Source organism: Boeremia exigua, assembly GCF_020726555.1.
Source record: "Boeremia exigua strain MPI-SDFR-AT-0100 chromosome Unknown C7974scaffold_1, whole genome shotgun sequence".
Classification (NCBI taxonomy): domain Eukaryota; kingdom Fungi; phylum Ascomycota; class Dothideomycetes; order Pleosporales; family Didymellaceae; genus Boeremia; species Boeremia exigua.
Window position 1 is genome coordinate 791050 of NW_025763518.1, and position 19496 is coordinate 810545.

Here is a 19496-nt window from a genome sequence, read left to right on the forward strand (position 1 = left end):
TTGTTTCGGTTCTACTTTTGGCATGGCGTTGGGCGTATTAGATATCCAGTTTTTTCCGGCTCGATCCGAGAGACGCAACGATGCGGCACGAAATGTTAATTGTCAGCACGTTGTCAGGCATGCGGGTGTAAGCGCATGACGAGAGCTTGCGTGTGTATAAGTGTACTACGAATGGAGATCATACCACACAGTTCTACAAGAGGAGCTTATGCAGCTTGCGTGACACTGCAGTCTGTAATGTCTAATCAGCACTAATAAGTGCGACGGTGTCAGCTGCCGAGACATGCCATTTCTCGCAGGCTTTGGCATGTGAGAGTGTCAAAACAGCCTTCCTCAAATCCAAACTAGTTTGTGCGACAATTCATGATGGGAGCGAATCGTTACTTGAAGAGCGTAGTTACTATGCAGGGAAAAAGACTAAGTACAAATGAATGTTATGCCAAACGACTGGGTATCCTTTCGTAACGCCTACCATGCATCAGGTTTAGGTACCATTCTCCATTACCCTACTACCACCTGCGGGGTCTGTGTTACTACACTGCCCTCTCCACTTGACTGCGTGTCAGCGTCCTGTCTCGCCTGAGGCGCCTTCTTCTCGCCAAAGTTATGCAGTCTCTCTCCTATGAGATACACTTCATCTCTGACAATAAGTCGCCACCTAGTAACGATTCTTGCTATAACTCTGCTCGCGAACATGAATGCAATACTGAGTCCAACCGCTGGGTAACTGTAACGCCAGACCTGATTCTTCACTGCCTCATTCGCGCCGCGGTGTAGCAGATGAGTAGAGATCCATGCCACAGAGGCAGGCACCGCGATAGCGATAGTGAAAAGCGCAAGCACAGGAAGAACGAAACAACGTGTTGCAACCCTGGCGTTAGGGTGGAGGTAGCCTCGCTCAATGACCTGCTTGAATGCTTGCGCTGGGCGGGTATTGCGGTTCGCAAAAATGAGACGTGCTGCGAGCCGAGAATAAAGAAAACCCAGTGTCCAATCCTGGATCAGGTGGACGACATGCGGCTCGTTAGGACCCATCCAGGCGTGTAGTGGCATTAGAAAGTAGAGCTCGATGAGGACCGCGCACAGCAAAGGAAGGGCGAAAATAAGTGACGTCCATACGTAGCTGAAACGGATAATCGTGAGACCGACACGGCTAGCTGTGGCTGCAACGGAACGTAGTTGTGCTAGAGGCGAAACGTTGGGCCTGTTAAGAGAGGCGGCAAGCTTGTAGAGCTGGTATCCGCTGTACGCAACACTCCCAAGTGTGTAGATACCAAGTGAGAAAGCGTGGATGTCGTTCATCTCCACCGTTGAAGGTAAGAAGAGGGAGAACAGGTAGCGGCCGAACATCAGCGGAATGATGGTGACACTGATCCCACTCATGCCCATAAAGATCCAGATGGTAACCACAAAGCATGCAATGCGAAGGCGGAACCAGGGTGGAATGTAGACCATCTGCACCAGGTCTGAATTGTGCACCCCTCCATCGGTATTCCCGTCCTTGCGCACATTATCTCTGTCCACGTCGATAAAGACAGCTTGCCCCTTGGGCACACGGCACTGGTCCGAGGCAGGCGCCCGGACATATCGACCATCACGAACGAAGTAGGCATCAACGACACCATCTACGGCTGTCTTTTTATCCTCTGTCTGGGTTTGCGGCGTATCGACATCGCCCTTGCGGCCGACAACCCAGCCGAGCCAAGTAGAGTTGATGTGGTGGCCTTCCTCATCCTCAATTCGTTCGTTGAAAAGAAAGTGTGACAACCGCAGAGCACCGGCACACTTCTTGAACCACCATGTGCACACCGCATGTAAACCTTCTCCCGGCTTATAGGCTTTGATGATGACTGGTGTGAGGAAGTTGTAGAAGAGTAGATCTAACGGGAACTCTAAAGACGGTGCTTCCGTTGTCCAGTGGATAGGCAACACGCCGTATGTAACGCGGCTCAAGGTCCAGACGACACCCCCAAGGCAGATGATGACTAGTGCGCCATATACGAGGGCGCTGAAAGCTATCTTGCGAAGTTGGGTGGTTACACTGCGCTCAAGAACATCTCGGACTGGGTGGAATGTAGGATCGTCTGGGTCGCGGATGAAGTACAAGACCCCTTTCCTCATGATCTTGCGACACATTGACACAAAGAGAGCAAAGTGAAACATGTAGCAAGTGCCAATGAACCAGTGTACAAAGCCAGCTGTCCAGGGGCTATTGCCGGCAAATTGCCACCGAGAGTAGACTGTCGCATTCTTGAACAAAGGGAGCATGGCGAGGTCGAGCAGCAAGCCACAGTAAAGTGGGAATGCTAGCATCTCGATGCTAATGATGAGAATCACCTTTAACACGCCGCCCGCTTGTTGCAGGATATCTGAAATGATACGTTCAATCTTCTGACCTTGCTGAGATGTGCTGAACGGTGCCCCACGCCTGAGATAAACGGCTCCGGCCAGGGCGAAGAAAGTGTAACCTGCAAGTACAGCGATTAGGCGATCATTTGCCGTCCAGTACTCTAGCGTAGATGCAACAGCTTCGTTGCTACCAAGGCTCATGTTGAGAGTAATCTTGTATGACTTTGAGGTCCACAGCCAGGCGAGAAGGTATCTGCCTTGTTGGATCAGATCCTCTACGCCGCTTGTCGCGCGAACCAATCCTTTCCAGAGTAGCCCAATCGCTGACTCGGTTTGCGCGTCCTCAAGCACAGCGCTAAACGCATGACTCGTCTGGTTCAGAGCGAACGATGTCGAATTTTGTAAGCTACGCAAAGCAGCGTGCGAGTTAATGGATAGTCTGAAATATCCGGGACTCGTCGAGAGCGATGAATTGAGGAGGGCCTCCGTGATACGCACCGCAGCGTTTTTAACAATCGAATGCGCAGGTACAGAAAGGCGCCGGATTGAGCTCTCAAGGTAAAGAGACCCTTCACCCTTAGTCACAAGCTTGACGAGCGTTAATGTCAGCTGGGACACCCAAAATGCGAGACCACCAACTACCACGAGCGTAAAGTCTACCACCAAATCCGTCGCAGTGGCGACAATCTGTAGGGGAAGCTTGATGAAAAGCGAGATCGGGCTTCCCATGAACAAGATGACGACTTTACCCCACAAATATGGTAGCCAAACTGCACAAGCCAAGGTCGCAGAAATCAGGACAGCACTGAAGAGTGCATTTTGGAACAATCCAACGAGGGGTCCTTGCATGCCAATGAGCTCAAGAATACCTTCTAGGTCTTCTGCATCCTCGATCGCTTCTTGGTCATTAACGTCAATACCGGCTTGGGCAGCAGCGGCAGCGACTTCAGGATCCTGGATGGCTGCATCGGCAGGCTCGAGGGGCTCGTTGCCGGCGAAGGGGACAAACGGCGCTTCTTCTTCAATATTGCGCACGATATGTTCATCATTCAAGACCTCCGCAACTGGCCGGGTCGCAGGATCTGCGGGGCCGTAAACCCAGTCCATGATTATATCCAGGATCGTTAGCTCGGGGGCTTCAGCTGGCGCCGGGCGCATGTCTGTAGTCGCAGACGAACCATCCGGTGTAGGGGTGTCTTGCTGCTCTATATCATGCTCTTGTGCATGAGGCCCTGCTGTAATATCGACATCCATCGTGGTTTCTACCCGAATGCCTTCTTCAGCATCCGCCGAGCCTTCCACGCCAGAGTTCTCCATAGAATCGTTCTCGTGACCTGGAGCAAAGTCATCGTTGGCTCTGCCTTTGCCCTTGTCCTGTGATTGTCGTCCTTCCAGCGCTTGGTCGGAATCCTCTTCCACATGGACATCGGACACCTGCTGCCAACTTCCACTACTGCCTTCGCTAGTAGGCTCGTTATCAGAGTAAGTCGCGTCATGTTCGTGATTTGCTGATGCTCCTGGATTTTCGTCGTCCCAATTAGTAGGGACAATTCCGGGGGAGGCGTCACCTGAGGAACCTGGTACATTGTCGAAGGACCAAGAAACGCCTTCCTCGAGACCGCGACGTATCTCTGTTGCAACGAAAGACTTATCTCGTGTAGGCATCTCCGGTCGTTGCGATGACTCAAGTCCGTCCGGGCCAATGGGCTGAGATGGCTCGTTCCTCGATGCCGGGGGAAACGCGGCCTCGGTCGAACTTGATTCAGCTTCTTCTTCTGCAACTAAACTTGCGTATGCATCAATCACTGACTGGTCGTAGATCATCCTGATTAGATTGACCTGCTCGCTGGACAAACTCTCAACAAAGAGCATTCTTCCTTCTTCGGTCGTTTCGGATCGCAGCGTCTCCCTCAACCCAGAGGGCAAGTCGGGGTTTTGCAACATTAGATCGCTGGCCCGTTCTCGCTGCCTGCGAAGGAAATCGTTGGGACGACGAGCTCCAAGCGCCATCACACCCGCAACTGTGTTTGGGTCTGGCTCTTGCGATCCCTCTACAATGAGAGGCTCGTTGGTTTCAACAGCTCCATCACGCTCTGCGATGTCTTCGTGTTGTGGTTCTGGTCCTTCTTCGACTTCTCCATCTGGGACCAGGGCTGCAGCTCGATCGACTTGTGCAGCACCGTCGCCTCCAAGGGCCACCATGTTGATGACAGGCTGTTGCTGAACGACCCACTCTCTAATCAGGAATATCAGGATGAAGGCAACGACCACCAGCATGGTTATGATCTGGCCTTCAAAGACATCGATCAGAAATCGGTTCGCTGCCTGCGAGCTGAACCAATGGAACCAAGGAACGTCAGACAGGAGTGAAGGATTGCGGAAGCCCAAAGGATCCGTTGTAACGTTGAGTCCAGTAGTGTTAGACGTAGTGGGCGCAAGGGCAGCGACTGGATGAGGCCAACCGAAGAAGAGGCGCTTCAAAATTGTCCAGAAGAGCGGTTCATTTGCGATGACAGTGTGCTGCTGAGCTGTTGTTGATACGGAAGCCATCAATAAATTGGAAAGAGTCAGGTTTTGCGCTGTACCATTAGCCTTTGCAGCCTCCAGTGAGGACCGAACCGCCTCCAGGTCAGAGGGACTAGACGTGATGGATTTAACGTGATTCGCGACAGCTGGCACAGCTGCGTATGCGTCCGGCGCCCAGCCGCCGTCTCCGACCCAAAAGAGGCTACGCCAGACAACTCGCATACACCATGGTAGTAGCACTAGCCATACAGACGCGACCAAGACTCCCCTGCACCAAGTGAAGAACATGTTCGCCACATGTAAAGCCGCACGACGCAGGAAGACGGCGGTAGGAATGCGAGTCGGCATGCCGGGATGGTACAGCTTCGTGAAGCGAAATGATGTCTTGCATAGTTCGCAGTGCTTCTTCTGCGTGTGTGATAGCCACTCCATGAGGCACTCTTGGTGGACATACTTGATGCTGCCACTGCATTTGCAAGGGTAGAACAGCGGCTCGTCAGCCGTGCCTTCGCCGCGACATATACGGCATGTGTCCGCCTCGTCCTTGTCGCCCATATTCGAGGTTGTAGAGCGGGTGTCGTGGAAGGCATCGTTGTCAGCGTCGGGCGCGGTGTCATGAGCCTGGCCCGGAAGCTCCGCGTCGAGCGGCCCAGCGTCGGTGGCCATCGTCTATAGCGGTGGTGATCGTGTCCGGTAGTTGTGTTCAGCGATCGTACGGGAGTGAAATGTAGGGTTGACAATGTTCTGGCCGAGAGCCGTGGTGGAGTGGATCAGTAAACCATTGGGGAGTGCTGGCAGTCGCGCTGGCGAGCACTGAGCTTGTGAATACGTTTGCTCTTGACAATAATTTGCTTCACTTGCGGACTACAGAGTCCAGTCGTGGTGGAAACGGAGATTGGGTACGGTACTGAGGCGCAGTGATGACAAGAGCGCGGTCGGGGTCCACATTCGGAGCGCGGAAGTCGCGATGTTGCCGCATCTTGGCGCTGCCACTCTGGCGCGTCTCTGAAGGTGCAGCGACTGAGACTTGTGCGGGGTCCAGCAGGTGCAGCAGGGTGCAATGTCACGCAATCGTTAGCATCATCGGCTTCACTGGCTCATCCAGACGGCCATGATCGTGCATATGCCGACAGAGAGGTTCGCAGCGGAGCTAAGCGCGCCAGAGCCAGTGATGTCGCACCTGCACCAGCATCTGAAGCACCGCGCCTTCCTCCTGAGCACAGCGGAGACACTGCAAGAATTTATTGCAGACCGCACACACGCGCACTTGTTCTTGCCCAGACGCTCCTCGTGTTACTTCAGATCACTCCTCTGCCGTGTTTTGTCTCCTTTCACGGCGCGTTCCTTGATATTCCTGCTTGAGTTCCCGTCCGCACGTGCAATTACATCACAGATCCTCCAAGATCGCTTGCACGAAGCGCGGCAGCTAGCTCCCATCAGCTATCATCAGTCAATCACAAGCCCGGAGCCTGACTTTCTAGCTAGTACTCCGAGGATTTGAGAACATTCATCGTGCGTGCTGCTGCCTCTTCCCTCTCCCTCATTTCGCGCTGACGACCATTGCAGGTGCCGATAGTTGCACTACGCCCACATCGCCAACGATAAACGGGCCCACAACACGCGAGCAGCCGTTGACCGTCTACAGGTCGCAACACCGCGACCATGGCCGCCCCGCACAGCAACGGCCGGGCCAAAAAGGGCTCAAAACCCAAAGCCAATGGATATCTAAACGGCTCAGCCAACGTTGGTTCAACGAACGGCCAGCCCAACGGGCTCGCCAGCAAGTCGCAATCTTCGAGTGTTACTGTGCGCCAAAGGAAACAAAGAAGATCGTTTACAGGGGCCATCACAAGCATCGTGCTGAGGTATACAAGCTCCTCTAGTTCTTGCCCGATGTTGTAGCAAAGCTAACAAGCGCAGGCTATCGATATGGTACTTCATCCTTACTGCAGCCTTTAGGTGTCCGTCCTCTATGACACAGCTCAATGACGATTCTCCCCGCGTCTGCGCTCCATACCTGCAGGCCCGGGCCTACGCAACGCCTTACTTGGAGCCTTATTATCAGACCTACCTTGCTCCTCACGTCGAGAAAGTCAAGCCATATGCCGATCGCTTCGGACGCCAGGTCTACACACCCGCCGCCAGCTTTACGAAGAAGCAGTATGCTACGTACGGAGCGCACAGAGTTGAGCTGGCACAGAAGCAGGCCGCAGCAAACTGGGACACGACTGTCCGCCCGCACCTCCTGACTGCCCAGAACGCAGCCCAGGCACAGTACGATGCTTACCTTGGACCTCATGTTCAGAAGGCTTCTGAGGCCGCCAGCCCCTACTATGATCAGATCAAGGACGGCTCGAACACTGTCTACCACAAGTCGCTCCTCCCTGCATACGAAGCATCTCTGCCGTACTTGCACAAAGCTCGTGTTCAAGGCCGTCATGTCGTTGTCGATGTCGTCTTCCCTCACGTCCGCTCTGCCAAGGACGTCACCTGGGCATTCCTGATCCGCAATGTGTGGCCCCAGCTCCGTGTCCTCTACGGCGATAACGTTGAACCACAGCTGGTTCGTATTTCCGAACGCCTCGGTCGCTACCGCGACCAGAAGAAAGTTGAATCTGTCTTCGATGCTGTCAACCCTGAGACGTAAGAAACCGACTCTGTACGCTCTACACGTTTCTGACCGCTTGCAGATCTACTGTTGCGACCGACGCTTCCAAGGTTGTTCCTACTGTCGCTGCATCGAGCTCCAGCTCCATCGCTTCTGTCGCCTCGGCATCTATCAACTCTGCCACTGAAGCGGCTTCGAGTGTAGTCAACAGCATTCTAGGTGACTCGTCTAGTTCCTCTCTTGTAGCTCAGCCTGAGGCATCGATTGACCCCAAGGATTCTGGTCTTTCGTCTGAAGAGCTCAAGGAAAAGCTCAATGAGGATCTCCGACAGTGGCAGAGCAAATTCGCTGCAGCAGCGGACAAAGGTGCCGAAGACCTGGAGCAACGTGTTACTGAGATCACCGACCGCCAGGTTGAGAATGGCGTTAACGGGCAAGGCAAAGCCTTGATCGTCAAGCTCGAAGAAAGTGCGGATACGACCATCGCTAGCTTGAAGAGCTTTGTCAAGCGCACCGTCAAGTCTCTGCCCGAGGATGCTAGTGAGAAGGACCTTGAAGCAGCACACGAGCAGTGCAGCGCCAAGGCCCGTGAGCTTGGACAGGCTGTCAAGCAGAAGGCCCAAGATATCCGCGAGTGGAAGGCTTCCTATGATACGGAGACTGATACCCTTGTGCAGGCTGCTGTCAGGAGTACTGTTGAGGTTCTGGAGAGAGTTCACGGCCTTGGACTTCAGGAGGTGGGAATGCGATGGGCATGGACTGACGGCGTCACCTACAAAGACTGGCAGAAATACCACAAGCTGAAGTCGACTCTTACGGAATGGCAAGCCGAAGTTGAGTCTGTGGGCTCCAGGCACGAGGGCCTCCGCATCGCTCACGAAGAAGCCAAGCGTCTTGAAGATGAGGCCATGGCCATTGCCTCAAAGAACGTCAACGAGCTAGTTCGCCTCAAGGATGTCGCCAAGTGGAAGCTGTGGGCCGATGATGCCACCGATGATTTCACAGATAACACGGTACCTCCTCGTGTGCGCAAAGCAGCCCAACAAGTTGCGGATAGTGTGGAGAGCGCCTCGTCCAAGGCCTCGGAAGCGATCGTCGGCTCTGAGACTCCAGTCAGCGAGAGTGTTGCATCTTCAATCAAGAGTGCAGTGTCCGATGCTTCTTCGAAGATGTCAGAGGCTTCGTCGAAAGCTTACGAGTCTGTTGCCGGCTCGGAGACTCCTTCAGCGCAGAGCGTGGTGTCAGAGGCATCATCGAAGGCTTCTGAAGTGGTCGTTGGCGGTGCATCGAGCGCTAGTAGCGGTGTCAGCATGGCAGTTAGCAGTGCATCCAGTGCTGCTTCAGAGGCCAAGGACGCTGTAGTTGATAAGGTCTCCGCTGCTGCAGAGTCACCCAAAAAGGTTTGGGGCGGCGTCGCTGCTCAAGTCCTTGTTGAGGCCCGTGAGCCTGTTTTTGACGACGTCATTGACGACGATGAGGACGAAAACTACTCTGCTAAGCTTCAGAGTATCGTTGCCGACGCTGGTGACCGTGCGGCTGAACTGACCAGAGCTGTCAGCGAAGCTCTGCTGGGTGCTACCAAAACACAAGGAAGTGTCGAGTCTGCTACATCTCTTGCAAGTGAACAGTACGCCAAAGCCATCGCCGCCGCTTCAGCGGCGTTATATGGCACACAGCAGCAGTCCCTGGAGAGTGCTACTAGTGTGGCTTCCGTGAAGTTTGCTGATGCTGTCACCGCGTAAGTACCAACTCCACTTGGTCACATTCACTCTAACAATCTGCAGTGCATCATACGCTATTTATGGCACTCCAACTCCTACTGCTGTCATCAAGACCGTGCAGATTGAAGTCAGTTCACGCTACAGCAACGCCGTCAGCCTTGCCAGCGAACAACTTGAGAACGCCAAGTCCCAGCTCTCAACTCTTGCTTCTGGAACGCAGCAACCCGCTTACCAGACACTACTGTCTGGTTTCGAGAAGGCATATTCCGACTCTGTTGCTGCGGCTAGCCAGCAAGTACAGGCTGCTCTCCAGTATACCGAGTCAGCGAAAAGCTACGTTGCAGGCCCAACTCAAGGCTACTTTGAGTCAGTCTCATCTATTGCATCGTCACGGTTGTCTGAAGGCCTCAGCCAAGCTTCGGCTCAGTTATCTTCGCAGCCCACCTCCGGCGTTGACAGTGCACGCCGTCAGTACTACGAGGCTATCGGACTCGCTCACGGTCGGTACTCTGAGTTCCTGGATGCCGCCTCTAGCGCTGTTTATGGCCCTCAACAAGGTACCGTAGAGTCTCTTGCCTCTGTCGCATCTGCATCAGCAAGCTCTTTCGCTTCAGTCGCATCGGTATCAGCAGCTTCTGTCGTATCTGATGTTTCAGATACCGCGAACTCCGCAGCTGCAAACGCCCAGTCCATAGCATCGAATGCACAGGCCGCTGCCGAATCTCTGGCGTCTGCAGCCAGCTCAAGCGTCATTGGCTCTGAGACACCATGGACGGAATCTATCGCCTCTCAAGCCAGCGAAAACTGGGAAGCCTTGATTGCCAAGGCCAGCACTCAGGTCTACGGTCAGCCCACCCCTTGGGCCGAATCCGTCTACTCTCAGGCTGGTGTGTATGGCGCACAAGCTACTTCAAGGGCTGTTGAACAATACGCTGGCATTCAAGCTCTGATTTCTGAGCTAGTGGTCGGTAAGGAGCCTGACTTTACTGAAAGCGTTATGAGCCGCTTCGCATCAGCATACTCCACTGGTCTGCCGGCTGTCGTTGCCTCCGCTGAGTCGTATGTGAATGAGCAGTACGATTCCGCAAGTTCGTACGCTGGCGAAAGCTTTGAGGCTGCAACCGAATATGCTGCCGACGCCTATGCCTCCGCTTCCTCAGTCGTCAGCTCTATCTTTACCCCACCGGCTGCTGTTGAGACCATTCTTAGCCAAGCCAGCGCACAAATCGATCAAGCTGTCGAGAGTGCGTCGATCGCCGTTTATGGAACCCCCAAGGGTGCTGCTGAGCAGGCTAGCGAGTCTGTCGCCAGTGCGTACGCCTCTATCCAGTCTCAAGTTAGCGAGGCTATCTATGGCACTCAGCAGGCCCAAGATAGCTTTACTGCCGCCGCCGTCAGCGCTCAGGCCGCGATCAGTGCAGCAATCTTTGGAACGCCAACTGCTACTGGGTACGCCGCTTCGGTTACCAGCGGTGCCTCTGATACATACGGCTCTGTGGTCAGCGGCGCCGGAGAGGTATACAGTTCAGTCGCAAGCAACGCTGGAGAGGCATATGAGTCGGTTGCCTCAGTCGCCAGTGAGAACGCTGACTATGCCTACTCCAAGATCAGCTCCGCTGTTTACGGGCCCGAGCAAGGTGCCATGGAGAGCGCAAGCAGCAGGATCGCACAAGCTGTTGAGGCCGCCAACTCGCGTATCAGTGAGATGTATGCCAGTGCATCTAGCACTGCTGTTGAAGCAGCTAGCAGCGCGTCAAGCGTAGCCACAGAGGCCACACAAAGGGTCAAGGATGAGTTGTAGACGACTGCAACACTCCTTTGCCACCACAAGAACATGCAATAGTTACGGGGCCTGGACCTTTAGGCATCCACCCTCTCACCATCTCACCTACGCAACCTTTACTCTTACGGTCTCAGGAATTGCGCTCTCCTCCTGTCACGAATATCGACCACGACTTCACACTCTTTACGCTGTACAAGTACTTTTCTCTGATCTTCACATCGCTCTATTCCCCACTCGTCGGTTCCAGTTGGGCTGGGCTTACATCGGTTCGACATGAGATATGGAAGTGGGATGAGGTAATGCCTTTGTACGCAGCCATGATATGATTAGTTCTTCCGCTATATGCTTGCGATTCTTCTTAGCGCTTCTAGCGATCTGGAAATGAATATACCCCTTCTACATCGTGTACGTGATTTTAGTCCTGTTGCCGTGATTACTGTCAAGCTAACCTGGCATCCTATTACCCGACTCGTGACGAAAGAGCATTTGCTCCTTCGATTGACGAAATTATGGTTGTATCAACCTCTGCTTCTGCTTCTTCGCTAGCCCAGGACACCAGATTCAATGATTTGTATGAAGCGGAGTGCCGATATGTGGCGTCGCAGGCCGCGCAACACATAGAAGGCAGCATCGTAACTAAAGACGCAGCGGCTAATGAGCCAGAATGCCGACTTGAAGCCTAAGGCTCATCCGGAGAGGACTCATTTCCAATCAGCACAGTGCAAAGAATATGTAAATCCGTCTCATGGTATCATTCTTACGGTATCTATATACGTTCGCTCGTCCGTTCGTTACTCCATTATCTGCCCAATCCTGGTATCCATCGCTCGTCTGTACACTGTACAATCACCATTCCCATTCATGATTGTTCGCTTGCTGAAATCCAAACCTAAAACGCCGGTCATGCAATCTCGTTCCCTGGTCCTCGTAGCATCAGTCGTCTACGAGTCGCTGTCACTCAGCGAATCGCGACGGCCGCCACCACGTCTGTAACCGGCCATGACATCGCGACCGCCACGCTCACGACGGCGGTTGCCACCGACCTGGCTGATGCTCTCATCGGGGACAACGGTGCCGGCCTGCTGGCGACGGCGGTTGCTTGGTGCACCAACCTGGCTTACACTCTCACCGGGAACAACGGTGCCGGCCTGGCTGAGACCAGGAATGTGGCAGGGGTAGGACATGTGGCCCTGAGTTGGTCCGTTGGCGGCTGTGAAGATATCAGATTGAGGTGCCTGAGGGGTCGCAGGCTGAGAGCTGCGGTGCCTCTTCTGCGGCGTCTGAGAAGATGGGCGCGAGCGGGACCCAGCAGGGCGGGGACGAGACTGTGAGGTACGATCACGCGACTGTGAGGTGCGGTCGCGCGACTGGTGGCGTGGCTGGGCGCGCTCGGCCTTGGGGCGGTAGTCAGAATAGTATGAGGATTCGGCGGCGGTGCGGTCGTCGCTTGCTTCGGTGTAGGCGCCGGTGTAGACAGTATTGGCGTCGTCATCGCCGGCTGTGAATGAGTAGGCGGCGGAAGGAGGCGCACGGCGAGCATTTGAAGCAGCCTTGGTAGGAGTAGACTTGGCAGCGGTGGATTTGACAGGAGTAGACTTGACAGGAGTAGATTTGACGGGAGATTTCGATGGTGGAGCTGCGAAGTCGCGGGCCTCAGATTGGTCATACTCAGACGGTGCGGTGTACTCAGTGAAGGCGCGTGTGTATTCAGTGCGGGTTTCGGCCATCTCTGGCATCTCTGATCCGACTTCAGAGCGCGTCTTCTTTGCTCTCTTCTGGTCGGCCTTCTCGCGTTTAGCGGCTGCCTTCTCGGCTTCCTTGCGGGCTTTAGCTTCAGCGGCGGCAGTCTTGAGAGCTTCCTTCTCGGCGGCTTTGGCGTTCTTCATGCGTTCACGAGCGCGGCGCTCCTTCTCCTTGGCTTCCTTCTTGGGATCCCTCTTCTCCTTGTTTACGAGCGGTTTGCCGGAGACGTTGGAGCCAAGGTCGGAGGGTTCGGTGGGTGAGTAGTCGGTATACATACCATCAGCTTGGCGGTTGAGGCCTCCAACACGGGCAGCCTTCTCGTGACGGTATCCATCGAGATCGGGGTCGTTGTAGTCATTAGTGTAATCGCGGCGATGCTTCTTCTTGTGGCTTCTGCCATCACCACCTCTAAGGCCATGGCGTGACTTGCCCTCTTCGGCGTCGCGGATTTCGCTCATGTCTGCACTCGTACCAGTCTCATCGGTGTAGCCAATACTGGTTGGGGCGCCATAGCTACCACCGTGGACGACACTGCCGCCTCCTAGCCTGGTACTTTTGGAAGCGTTGGACAGCGTCTTTCCATCTGGTCCCTTGCGACGCAGAACAGTCGACTTGTAGTCCTCCCAATCATCCTGCCTCCACTTGAAGCCACCATTCTTGGCCCACATGAAGAACCAGATGCCCGTCAGGGTCATGCCCACGCCGATAAGAGCGAACAGCACCTGAAACCCAGGTCCAGACAGGTCATGCGCTGGTCGTGAGCCCGATCCTGCGAGGTTCGCGTACAGGTCATCGCGCTTCGAGAGTGATTTAGCCAGCTGCAGAGTGCGGGCGGCCAGAGGGGAGGAGGAGCTCTGTGCCTGGGCATCAGCCAGAAATTCGGGGTGCGGCGCCATGATGCGCGGGCTCTTTGGAATGTGGACCCAGTAGACGAAGGTGCAGGAATGTATTGAACAACGAATGCAGCTAGCGACTTTTGTCAAGACTTTTCGGTGTAGAGATGGTAGATTTGGAATGTGTGGGGAAGAGGAGAGCGTGTTCCTCGATACTTTCGGTGAGATACTGTGTGGCTGGCGCTTGCATATGGAGGAGGCTGGGAACGCGGGATTGTTTACTAGCGCGTATCCACGAGCAACGCGCTTTACAGCACGTCACACCGGCCCACATTCGCAGCGTGGAGAACCAATCACTCACACTCGGGAAATTCTTTCTGGGGGATTGGCGCTCTCCTGTGCGACCCACGCGACAATGCGCGCCAAAAGCCTGCGTCGAACTTTCAAAGCCTTTTGTGGGCGTGTCCACATTGTAGCCATCACTACCTTCGGACCTCTGGTGCGCCCTCAAGTCTCTAAAACTAACTTTCTTACATCGATTTTGCAATAGACGGCGCAATTTCGTAAGCGATGTCCTCTTGACGTGTTCTAAACACTGACTTAAAGCATTCCTTGACTGACATTGGTCAACGTGTATCTCGAAAACGGAAGGAGAGTTGGAAGAATAAGCTGACGTATCGTTCTAGCCAATCATAGCGTGTTAAACTTGGCTCCACACTTGACAAGTGTACAGTAGGGCGTGAGGATCCGTCAATTTGACAAAGAGAAACCAACATCGGAGTCTTCAAAATTTCGCATTGATTCCAAGCATGACTCATTACATATCTATAAGTTGATATGCCGTTTACTATTGACGCACATCTACATTGTTGCGACAGTTGACAATGAGCACTACTATGGCAACTGTTACAGAGGCAGTCGAGCTGCAGACCATCTCCAAGAGCAACATACCAAAGTCATCACTGCACAACGCAAGGTTATCTGCAGAATCAGCGCGGACACTCGGTGAGCCTCACCTCGGTGGTATCTTCGAGTCGGATTCCAGCTTAACTGCACTCAAGACAAAAACGTCCAATCTCCAGACCTTCCTTACCATCTTCACGCCCTCCTTTGTAGGCTTCATCGCTAGCTTCACAAATGGTGTTATCACTATCGGTCTACCCGAGATCGCACGCTCCCTGTCATTAGACCGCTCTCTCTATCTATGGCCTTCTTCAGTCTATGGTCTCACATCTGGAGCCTGCCTTTTGATAGCTGGATCTATCGCTGACATAGTGGGTGCACGACCCGTCGAGCTGCTCGGTATCACACTCATTGGGACCTTTACCTTGGCTTGCGGTTTCTCAAGCACTGGCGAGCAACTCGTAGTCTTTCGGGCCCTTCAGGGAGTCGCCCTCGCTATGCACCTGCCAGCATCGGTGGCCTTGATATCAGGGGCAGTACCATCTGGACGTGCAAGAAACTTCGGATTCGCATGTCTAGGTTTCAGTCAGCCCCTCGGGTTCGCTGCTGGCCTAGTCATCAGTGGGGTCCTGGTCGAGAAAGCTGGATGGCGGTCTGGATTTTACTTGGCTGGGGGCGCTCTGCTGACAACAGCCGTTGCAGCTTTCTGGAGTCTGCCAAACTTGAAGCCGGGCGGTCAAGGCGGGCTTAATGCACTCGCAAAGAAAGTGGGGAAGGAGGTCGACTGGGTCGGCGGCATAATTTCGAGTGGTGGACTGGCAATACTGGCATATGTCCTTGCGTAAGCATCTTCAACACATGCAATGTCATGATGTACTAACGTGTCGTAGCATCCTCAGCGCAGATCTCACTACTATTCGATCTGCAGAAACGATCTCTCTGCTTACAGTGAGCGTCGTCCTTCTCCTCGCCTTCCCGGCATGGATGCGCTACCGCGAACGTACCAACAAATCCGCGCTAGTTCCCAATAAGCTCTGGAAGAACATTCCCTTTACGTCGACTTGCATCATGGTCGCTCTCTCCTACGGCGTCATGAACAGTATTGAGCTCTTCTCCTCACTCTACTTCCAAGAGATCCAGAAGGCCACTCCACTGACTACCTCCTTGTACCTACTTCCGAACCTCGGCGCTGGTGTGCTGATTAACATACTCGTTGGTACGTTTGTCCACAAGATTCCAGCTTTCTACTTGGTCACGGTCAGTGCTGTCATCTGCTCTGTGTCTCCGCTCTTCATGGCACTGCTCGACCCAAGCTGGAATTACTTCTATCTTGCCTTCTGGGCCCAGGCCTTCGCTCCTTTTTCCGCAGATGTGTTGTTCACGGTCGGCTTAATCATCATCAGCGACAGCTTCCCGGAAAGAGATCAGGCGCTTGCAGGTGCGGTTTTCAACACTGTGGCACAGTTTGGAATGAGCTTGGGTATGGGTAGTTGTCAAGTCGTAGCGTTGGGAGTAATTGGCAATGATGAGGGCGCCAGTGAGGGTGGGAATGGGCATGGCGGCAGTTCGGGGGCAAATGACCCTATGGAGTTGTTGAAAGGGTATCGGGCAAGTTTTTGGACGATGTTTGCGTACATGCTGGTGTGCATTGTCATTGCTATTGCGGGGCTGAGAAAGGCTGGGAAGGTAGGCCTGAAGAAGGATCAGTAGCTACAGTAATGTTGCTCGCGAGAGGCAATTATTATACTATAGAGCTGTGACACTAGAGGTAGGAATCTTGCATCCTCGACTTAGAATAATTTTCCTACTCAGCCTCATTTCTCGATAAGTTTTTAGACGTTTGTCCCAGTCATACCCAGGAGCCTCGTATAACCCTTCGGTGGTTTCTTCTCCAGGTCTGTGCCCAGAGCCATTCAGATTCTCCGTCTTTATCTTCCAGGCGAGATTTCGGGCGAAACTCCTTGTCGCGGGTAGCCTCCCTCTCACGAGCAGCCTTCACCTCAACCGGCTGTGGGTTAACCCCGTGAGCCCATGTTTCACCAAGGGTTGATGGCAAACGCCGCTGTTTCTTCTCCAGGTTTTAAGGGCAAAGCAAGGTTCGATCAATGGAAAAGCGGCTATTGCAAGAACGCAAGAACGATACTTCTTGTTTAGATTCTCACATTCCGTTGCATTGATTATAACAAGCAGCAACTCTGAAAACCGTTTGCTCGGCTCCCCTATATTATTGCCTCGGCGTATCCCAATTTTTGATAATCACCAATGACTCTATATAGTACATGAATTGTGCGGATCTGTTACAGGTGCAAGACAGAAGGAGAAAAAGAGAGACAGGCTGCCACCGGCCGAATTTTGCGAAGCGATTCCTTCTTGTCAAAATGACTGGTTCTCCAAGTGTCAACGGTACCAGAAGACATCAACTGGGCATCGAAGGTACTCTACCAAGTAGTCGGCAGCTTGGGGTATTCGTCTTTGCTGAGCTTAAGATCCTCGAAAACTGTATCATCACCTAAGAGCACGTCAGTACCTGGGGCTTAGAGATCTTGCTACTTAGCCTACCTTTCAGATGCTGTACACGAAGCTCGTCTTCGTGCTCGAGCTGCTCGATTTCCTCTTTGGGCGTTTCTTTGTTTTGCCTTTCATTCTTCTTCGTAGTCTCAACAGCCTTCTCAGTGCTCTCGCCGATGAGCAAGATCTGGCAGTACTCGTGGTCAAGATACTTCGGTTTGACTTCAGACCATGCAAGGCCACGGAACTCCTCGATTATCTCCTTTGAGAAATCAGGTTTTTGCGGCAGCGAGGCGCTTGCTGGGCCACTACGCTCAGGATTCTTCACACTAATGACAAAACTGCCCTGATCCTTAATTCCAAGGTCTTCCTGTACTTGACCGATCTCGGAAGGAATTGTTGTGGAGTATGCAAGGTGTGTTGTGGCATCCTCGGTGCGGGTGATGAGGTATACGCCCTCTGCTACAGGAGTGACCGGGTCTGTATGACGAGTGCCTTTAGTCTGCGTATTGTACTCCGAGCCCTCGAAGAAATTGTCTTTCAGATCCGAGATGGAGACGTTCGCCTTTTCTACGAAAGCCATGAAGCGATCGGTATGCGATTTGGGAAAAACCTTCTTAGGCAGAGCAAAGAGACGGTTATTCTTGAGATCCTGAATAGCACCATCACCTAGCTTGGCGCCTGCAGGTAGCGGTCGAAGAACGAAAAATGTACGCTGAAGGTCGCCAACACTCTCAGCCTCGTTAACGCTGACACGGTTACGCGTAAAGAAGTAGATGACGCCCTTTTCGAGGATGTTGGACGGCATCTTCTTCTCGCGCTGCGACGACTCTTCAATCGCGCCGTCATCGTTGGCTTCTGTCTTGCCATTTGTATCTTGAGCATTTGAGTCTTCCCCTTTTACACTCCTCTCCTCGATGGCATTGTTGCTCTCACTCTCCGCTGACTGATCGGTTGTGTCGGCTTCAGATGTGTTGTTCTCCGCATCGTTTACCACATCCCGTGCGGCTTCCTGCATTTGAGTATCATTCTCCGCCTTCTTCTCGCTGTCAACCTCGAGCATGCTGTCGATTGTTGGCTGGTTTTTAGCAACCTTCCGATCACGCTTTGGTGACGAGTCCGCATCCGCCTCAGGCTTTCGTTTGCTCCCAACCATGCTATCGCTCTTAGCTGGACTCGAATTGTTACTTCCATTACGTGCTGATGAGCGTGTTCCTGCCATTGTGTTGGATGATTGATCTGGGAGAGGAGTACAGAAGAATTGTGAATAGATTTACGAACTCTTCGAGTGTGTAGTGTGGTTATGATGTTATCTGGGCGCGACTCGACTTTGAGACGTTTGTCTAGCGCGTTTTTACGCGTTTAGGTGATGTCACCACTAAACGGCGGCAGACGCAGGAACACAGGCGGCTGTGATCGTCAGGGCACGGCCCTACAGTAGAGTTTATGTAACACATTGTCTGCGCCTGCAGGACTGTTCAGCACTCAGACGAAAGCTTGATGCAAGGGGTAGCATTCGCTTGCACCAATCGCTACCAACGAGCAACCTCCACTTCTGGGTCATTCCAGATGTGGTATATACATCTTGTTATTGTTGCTTCAGGAAGGCTTGTATACCTTCGGCAATACCTTCTGGACTCGGCGTCTCAGCAACAACGTCTGGCGTGAACTCGAACTCGTTCATCAGGTAGTCGCGGGTCGTTGGGCCAATTGTTACTATCAGGATATCTCTCACACCAGCATTTCTTTTGGCTTTCCCAGTCTTGACATCTAAGAGGCCCAGACTTTCGAGCATAGCCTGGCAACCTGTGGGCGAGAAGACCACAATCCACTGACGCGTCGATCCGCTGTCCGCGTTCTTTCGCCATATCTCGGTAAAGTCGGTCTTGAACGAATGCATCTCGCCGGTTTCGTATATCACTAACTCGTCCACTTTGGCGCTTCGACCCGACGGCAATTTTTCGGACTGCAGAGTTTTTGGTATAATGTCCCTCCTCTTGTCGCCAACCATGAATAGAATTGGTGGATTAAGATCATTGGGGTACAGAGCGTTATAGTGCTCCAGAATGAAGCCTGCAAGGGCTTCTCCATTACCCGTCTCCTCACCCAGAATGGGACAGCACAAATTCAACGAACGCAGTCCACGTGCGGTAGCCGGTCCAACAACGTAGAGAGGTAGACTCTCAGGCAGGAGTTCATCAAGTGCATGGATACCTTCTTTTCGGATATCCTCTACTACTTCGTTGAAGGCTTCCACGGCCCGCTGTGAGGTAAAAATCAAGGCCCCGTATGATGCAAGACCCTTCTTCGATATTGGTACCAGTCCTCGGTTGATTATGTGCTGGCGCACATTGTTTAGGGCATTTTGCTTGAACCGGTGTTCGAGGACAGGCACGAAAATCGGTATATAAGCATGGTTGTCGTAAGTCGAGAACAATTCCTCGTATGTGTCCTTTGGAACTGACTTCGTTTTGAGAAGTAGTATTGGAAATTTTTCCTCTGAGAATTCCGCCATATTGTGG

General features: G+C 53.2%; 5 protein-coding genes across 5 annotated transcripts; 2 read left to right on the forward strand and 3 right to left on the reverse strand.

Moving 5' to 3' along the window:
* Nucleotides 1-32: 32 nt before the first annotated feature.
* C7974DRAFT_4818 (RING finger membrane protein) lies at nucleotides 33-5813 on the reverse strand. Its single transcript, XM_046146713.1, has one exon. It carries the CDS (start codon nucleotides 5539-5541, stop codon nucleotides 502-504), a length of 5040 nt encoding a protein of 1679 aa, XP_046002512.1. The 5' UTR covers nucleotides 5542-5813; the 3' UTR covers nucleotides 33-501.
* A 586-nt stretch (nucleotides 5814-6399) lies between these two features.
* On the forward strand, nucleotides 6400-11391 carry C7974DRAFT_382156 (uncharacterized protein). Its single transcript, XM_046140653.1, has 4 exons — nucleotides 6400-6740; nucleotides 6796-7518; nucleotides 7566-9221; nucleotides 9268-11391. The coding sequence occupies exons 1-4, from the start codon at nucleotides 6538-6540 to the stop codon at nucleotides 11003-11005; spliced, it is 4320 nt and encodes a 1439-aa protein (XP_046002513.1). The 5' UTR covers nucleotides 6400-6537; the 3' UTR covers nucleotides 11006-11391.
* A 325-nt stretch (nucleotides 11392-11716) lies between these two features.
* On the reverse strand, nucleotides 11717-13796 carry C7974DRAFT_382158 (uncharacterized protein). The gene has a single exon (XM_046140654.1). The coding sequence runs from the start codon at nucleotides 13624-13626 to the stop codon at nucleotides 11929-11931; it is 1698 nt and encodes a 565-aa protein (XP_046002514.1). The 5' UTR covers nucleotides 13627-13796; the 3' UTR covers nucleotides 11717-11928.
* Nucleotides 13797-14280: 484 nt separating this feature from the next.
* C7974DRAFT_4882 (major facilitator superfamily domain-containing protein) lies at nucleotides 14281-16319 on the forward strand. The gene is made up of 2 exons (XM_046146730.1): nucleotides 14281-15307; nucleotides 15357-16319. Exons 1-2 carry the CDS (start codon nucleotides 14448-14450, stop codon nucleotides 16174-16176), a joined length of 1680 nt encoding a protein of 559 aa, XP_046002515.1. The 5' UTR covers nucleotides 14281-14447; the 3' UTR covers nucleotides 16177-16319.
* Nucleotides 16320-16563: 244 nt separating this feature from the next.
* C7974DRAFT_467534 (tetrapyrrole biosynthesis, uroporphyrinogen III synthase) lies at nucleotides 16564-19489 on the reverse strand (the record flags this gene model as incomplete). Its single annotated transcript, XM_046146364.1, has 3 exons — nucleotides 16564-16975; nucleotides 17026-18213; nucleotides 18592-19489. The coding sequence occupies 3 exons, from the start codon at nucleotides 19487-19489 to the stop codon at nucleotides 16905-16907; spliced, it is 2157 nt and encodes a 718-aa protein (XP_046002516.1). The 3' UTR covers nucleotides 16564-16904.
* Nucleotides 19490-19496: the final 7 nt, after the last annotated feature.

Excerpts from the sequence above, each read along its gene's own strand:
- C7974DRAFT_4818 (XM_046146713.1), bottom strand. The coding sequence starts at position 5,541 with ATGGCCACCGACGCTGGGCCGCTCGACGCGGAGCTTCCGGGCCAGGCT.
- C7974DRAFT_382156 (XM_046140653.1), top strand. The coding sequence starts at position 6,538 with ATGGCCGCCCCGCACAGCAACGGCCGGGCCAAAAAGGGCTCAAAACCC. Across the intron at positions 7,519-7,565 it reads GATGCTGTCAACCCTGAGAC|ATCTACTGTTGCGACCGACG; the intron begins GTAAGAAACCGA and ends GACCGCTTGCAG. Across the intron at positions 9,222-9,267 it reads TTTGCTGATGCTGTCACCGC|TGCATCATACGCTATTTATG; the intron begins GTAAGTACCAAC and ends AACAATCTGCAG.
- C7974DRAFT_382158 (XM_046140654.1), bottom strand. The coding sequence starts at position 13,626 with ATGGCGCCGCACCCCGAATTTCTGGCTGATGCCCAGGCACAGAGCTCC.
- C7974DRAFT_4882 (XM_046146730.1), top strand. The coding sequence starts at position 14,448 with ATGAGCACTACTATGGCAACTGTTACAGAGGCAGTCGAGCTGCAGACC. Across the intron at positions 15,308-15,356 it reads ATACTGGCATATGTCCTTGC|CATCCTCAGCGCAGATCTCA; the intron begins GTAAGCATCTTC and ends AACGTGTCGTAG.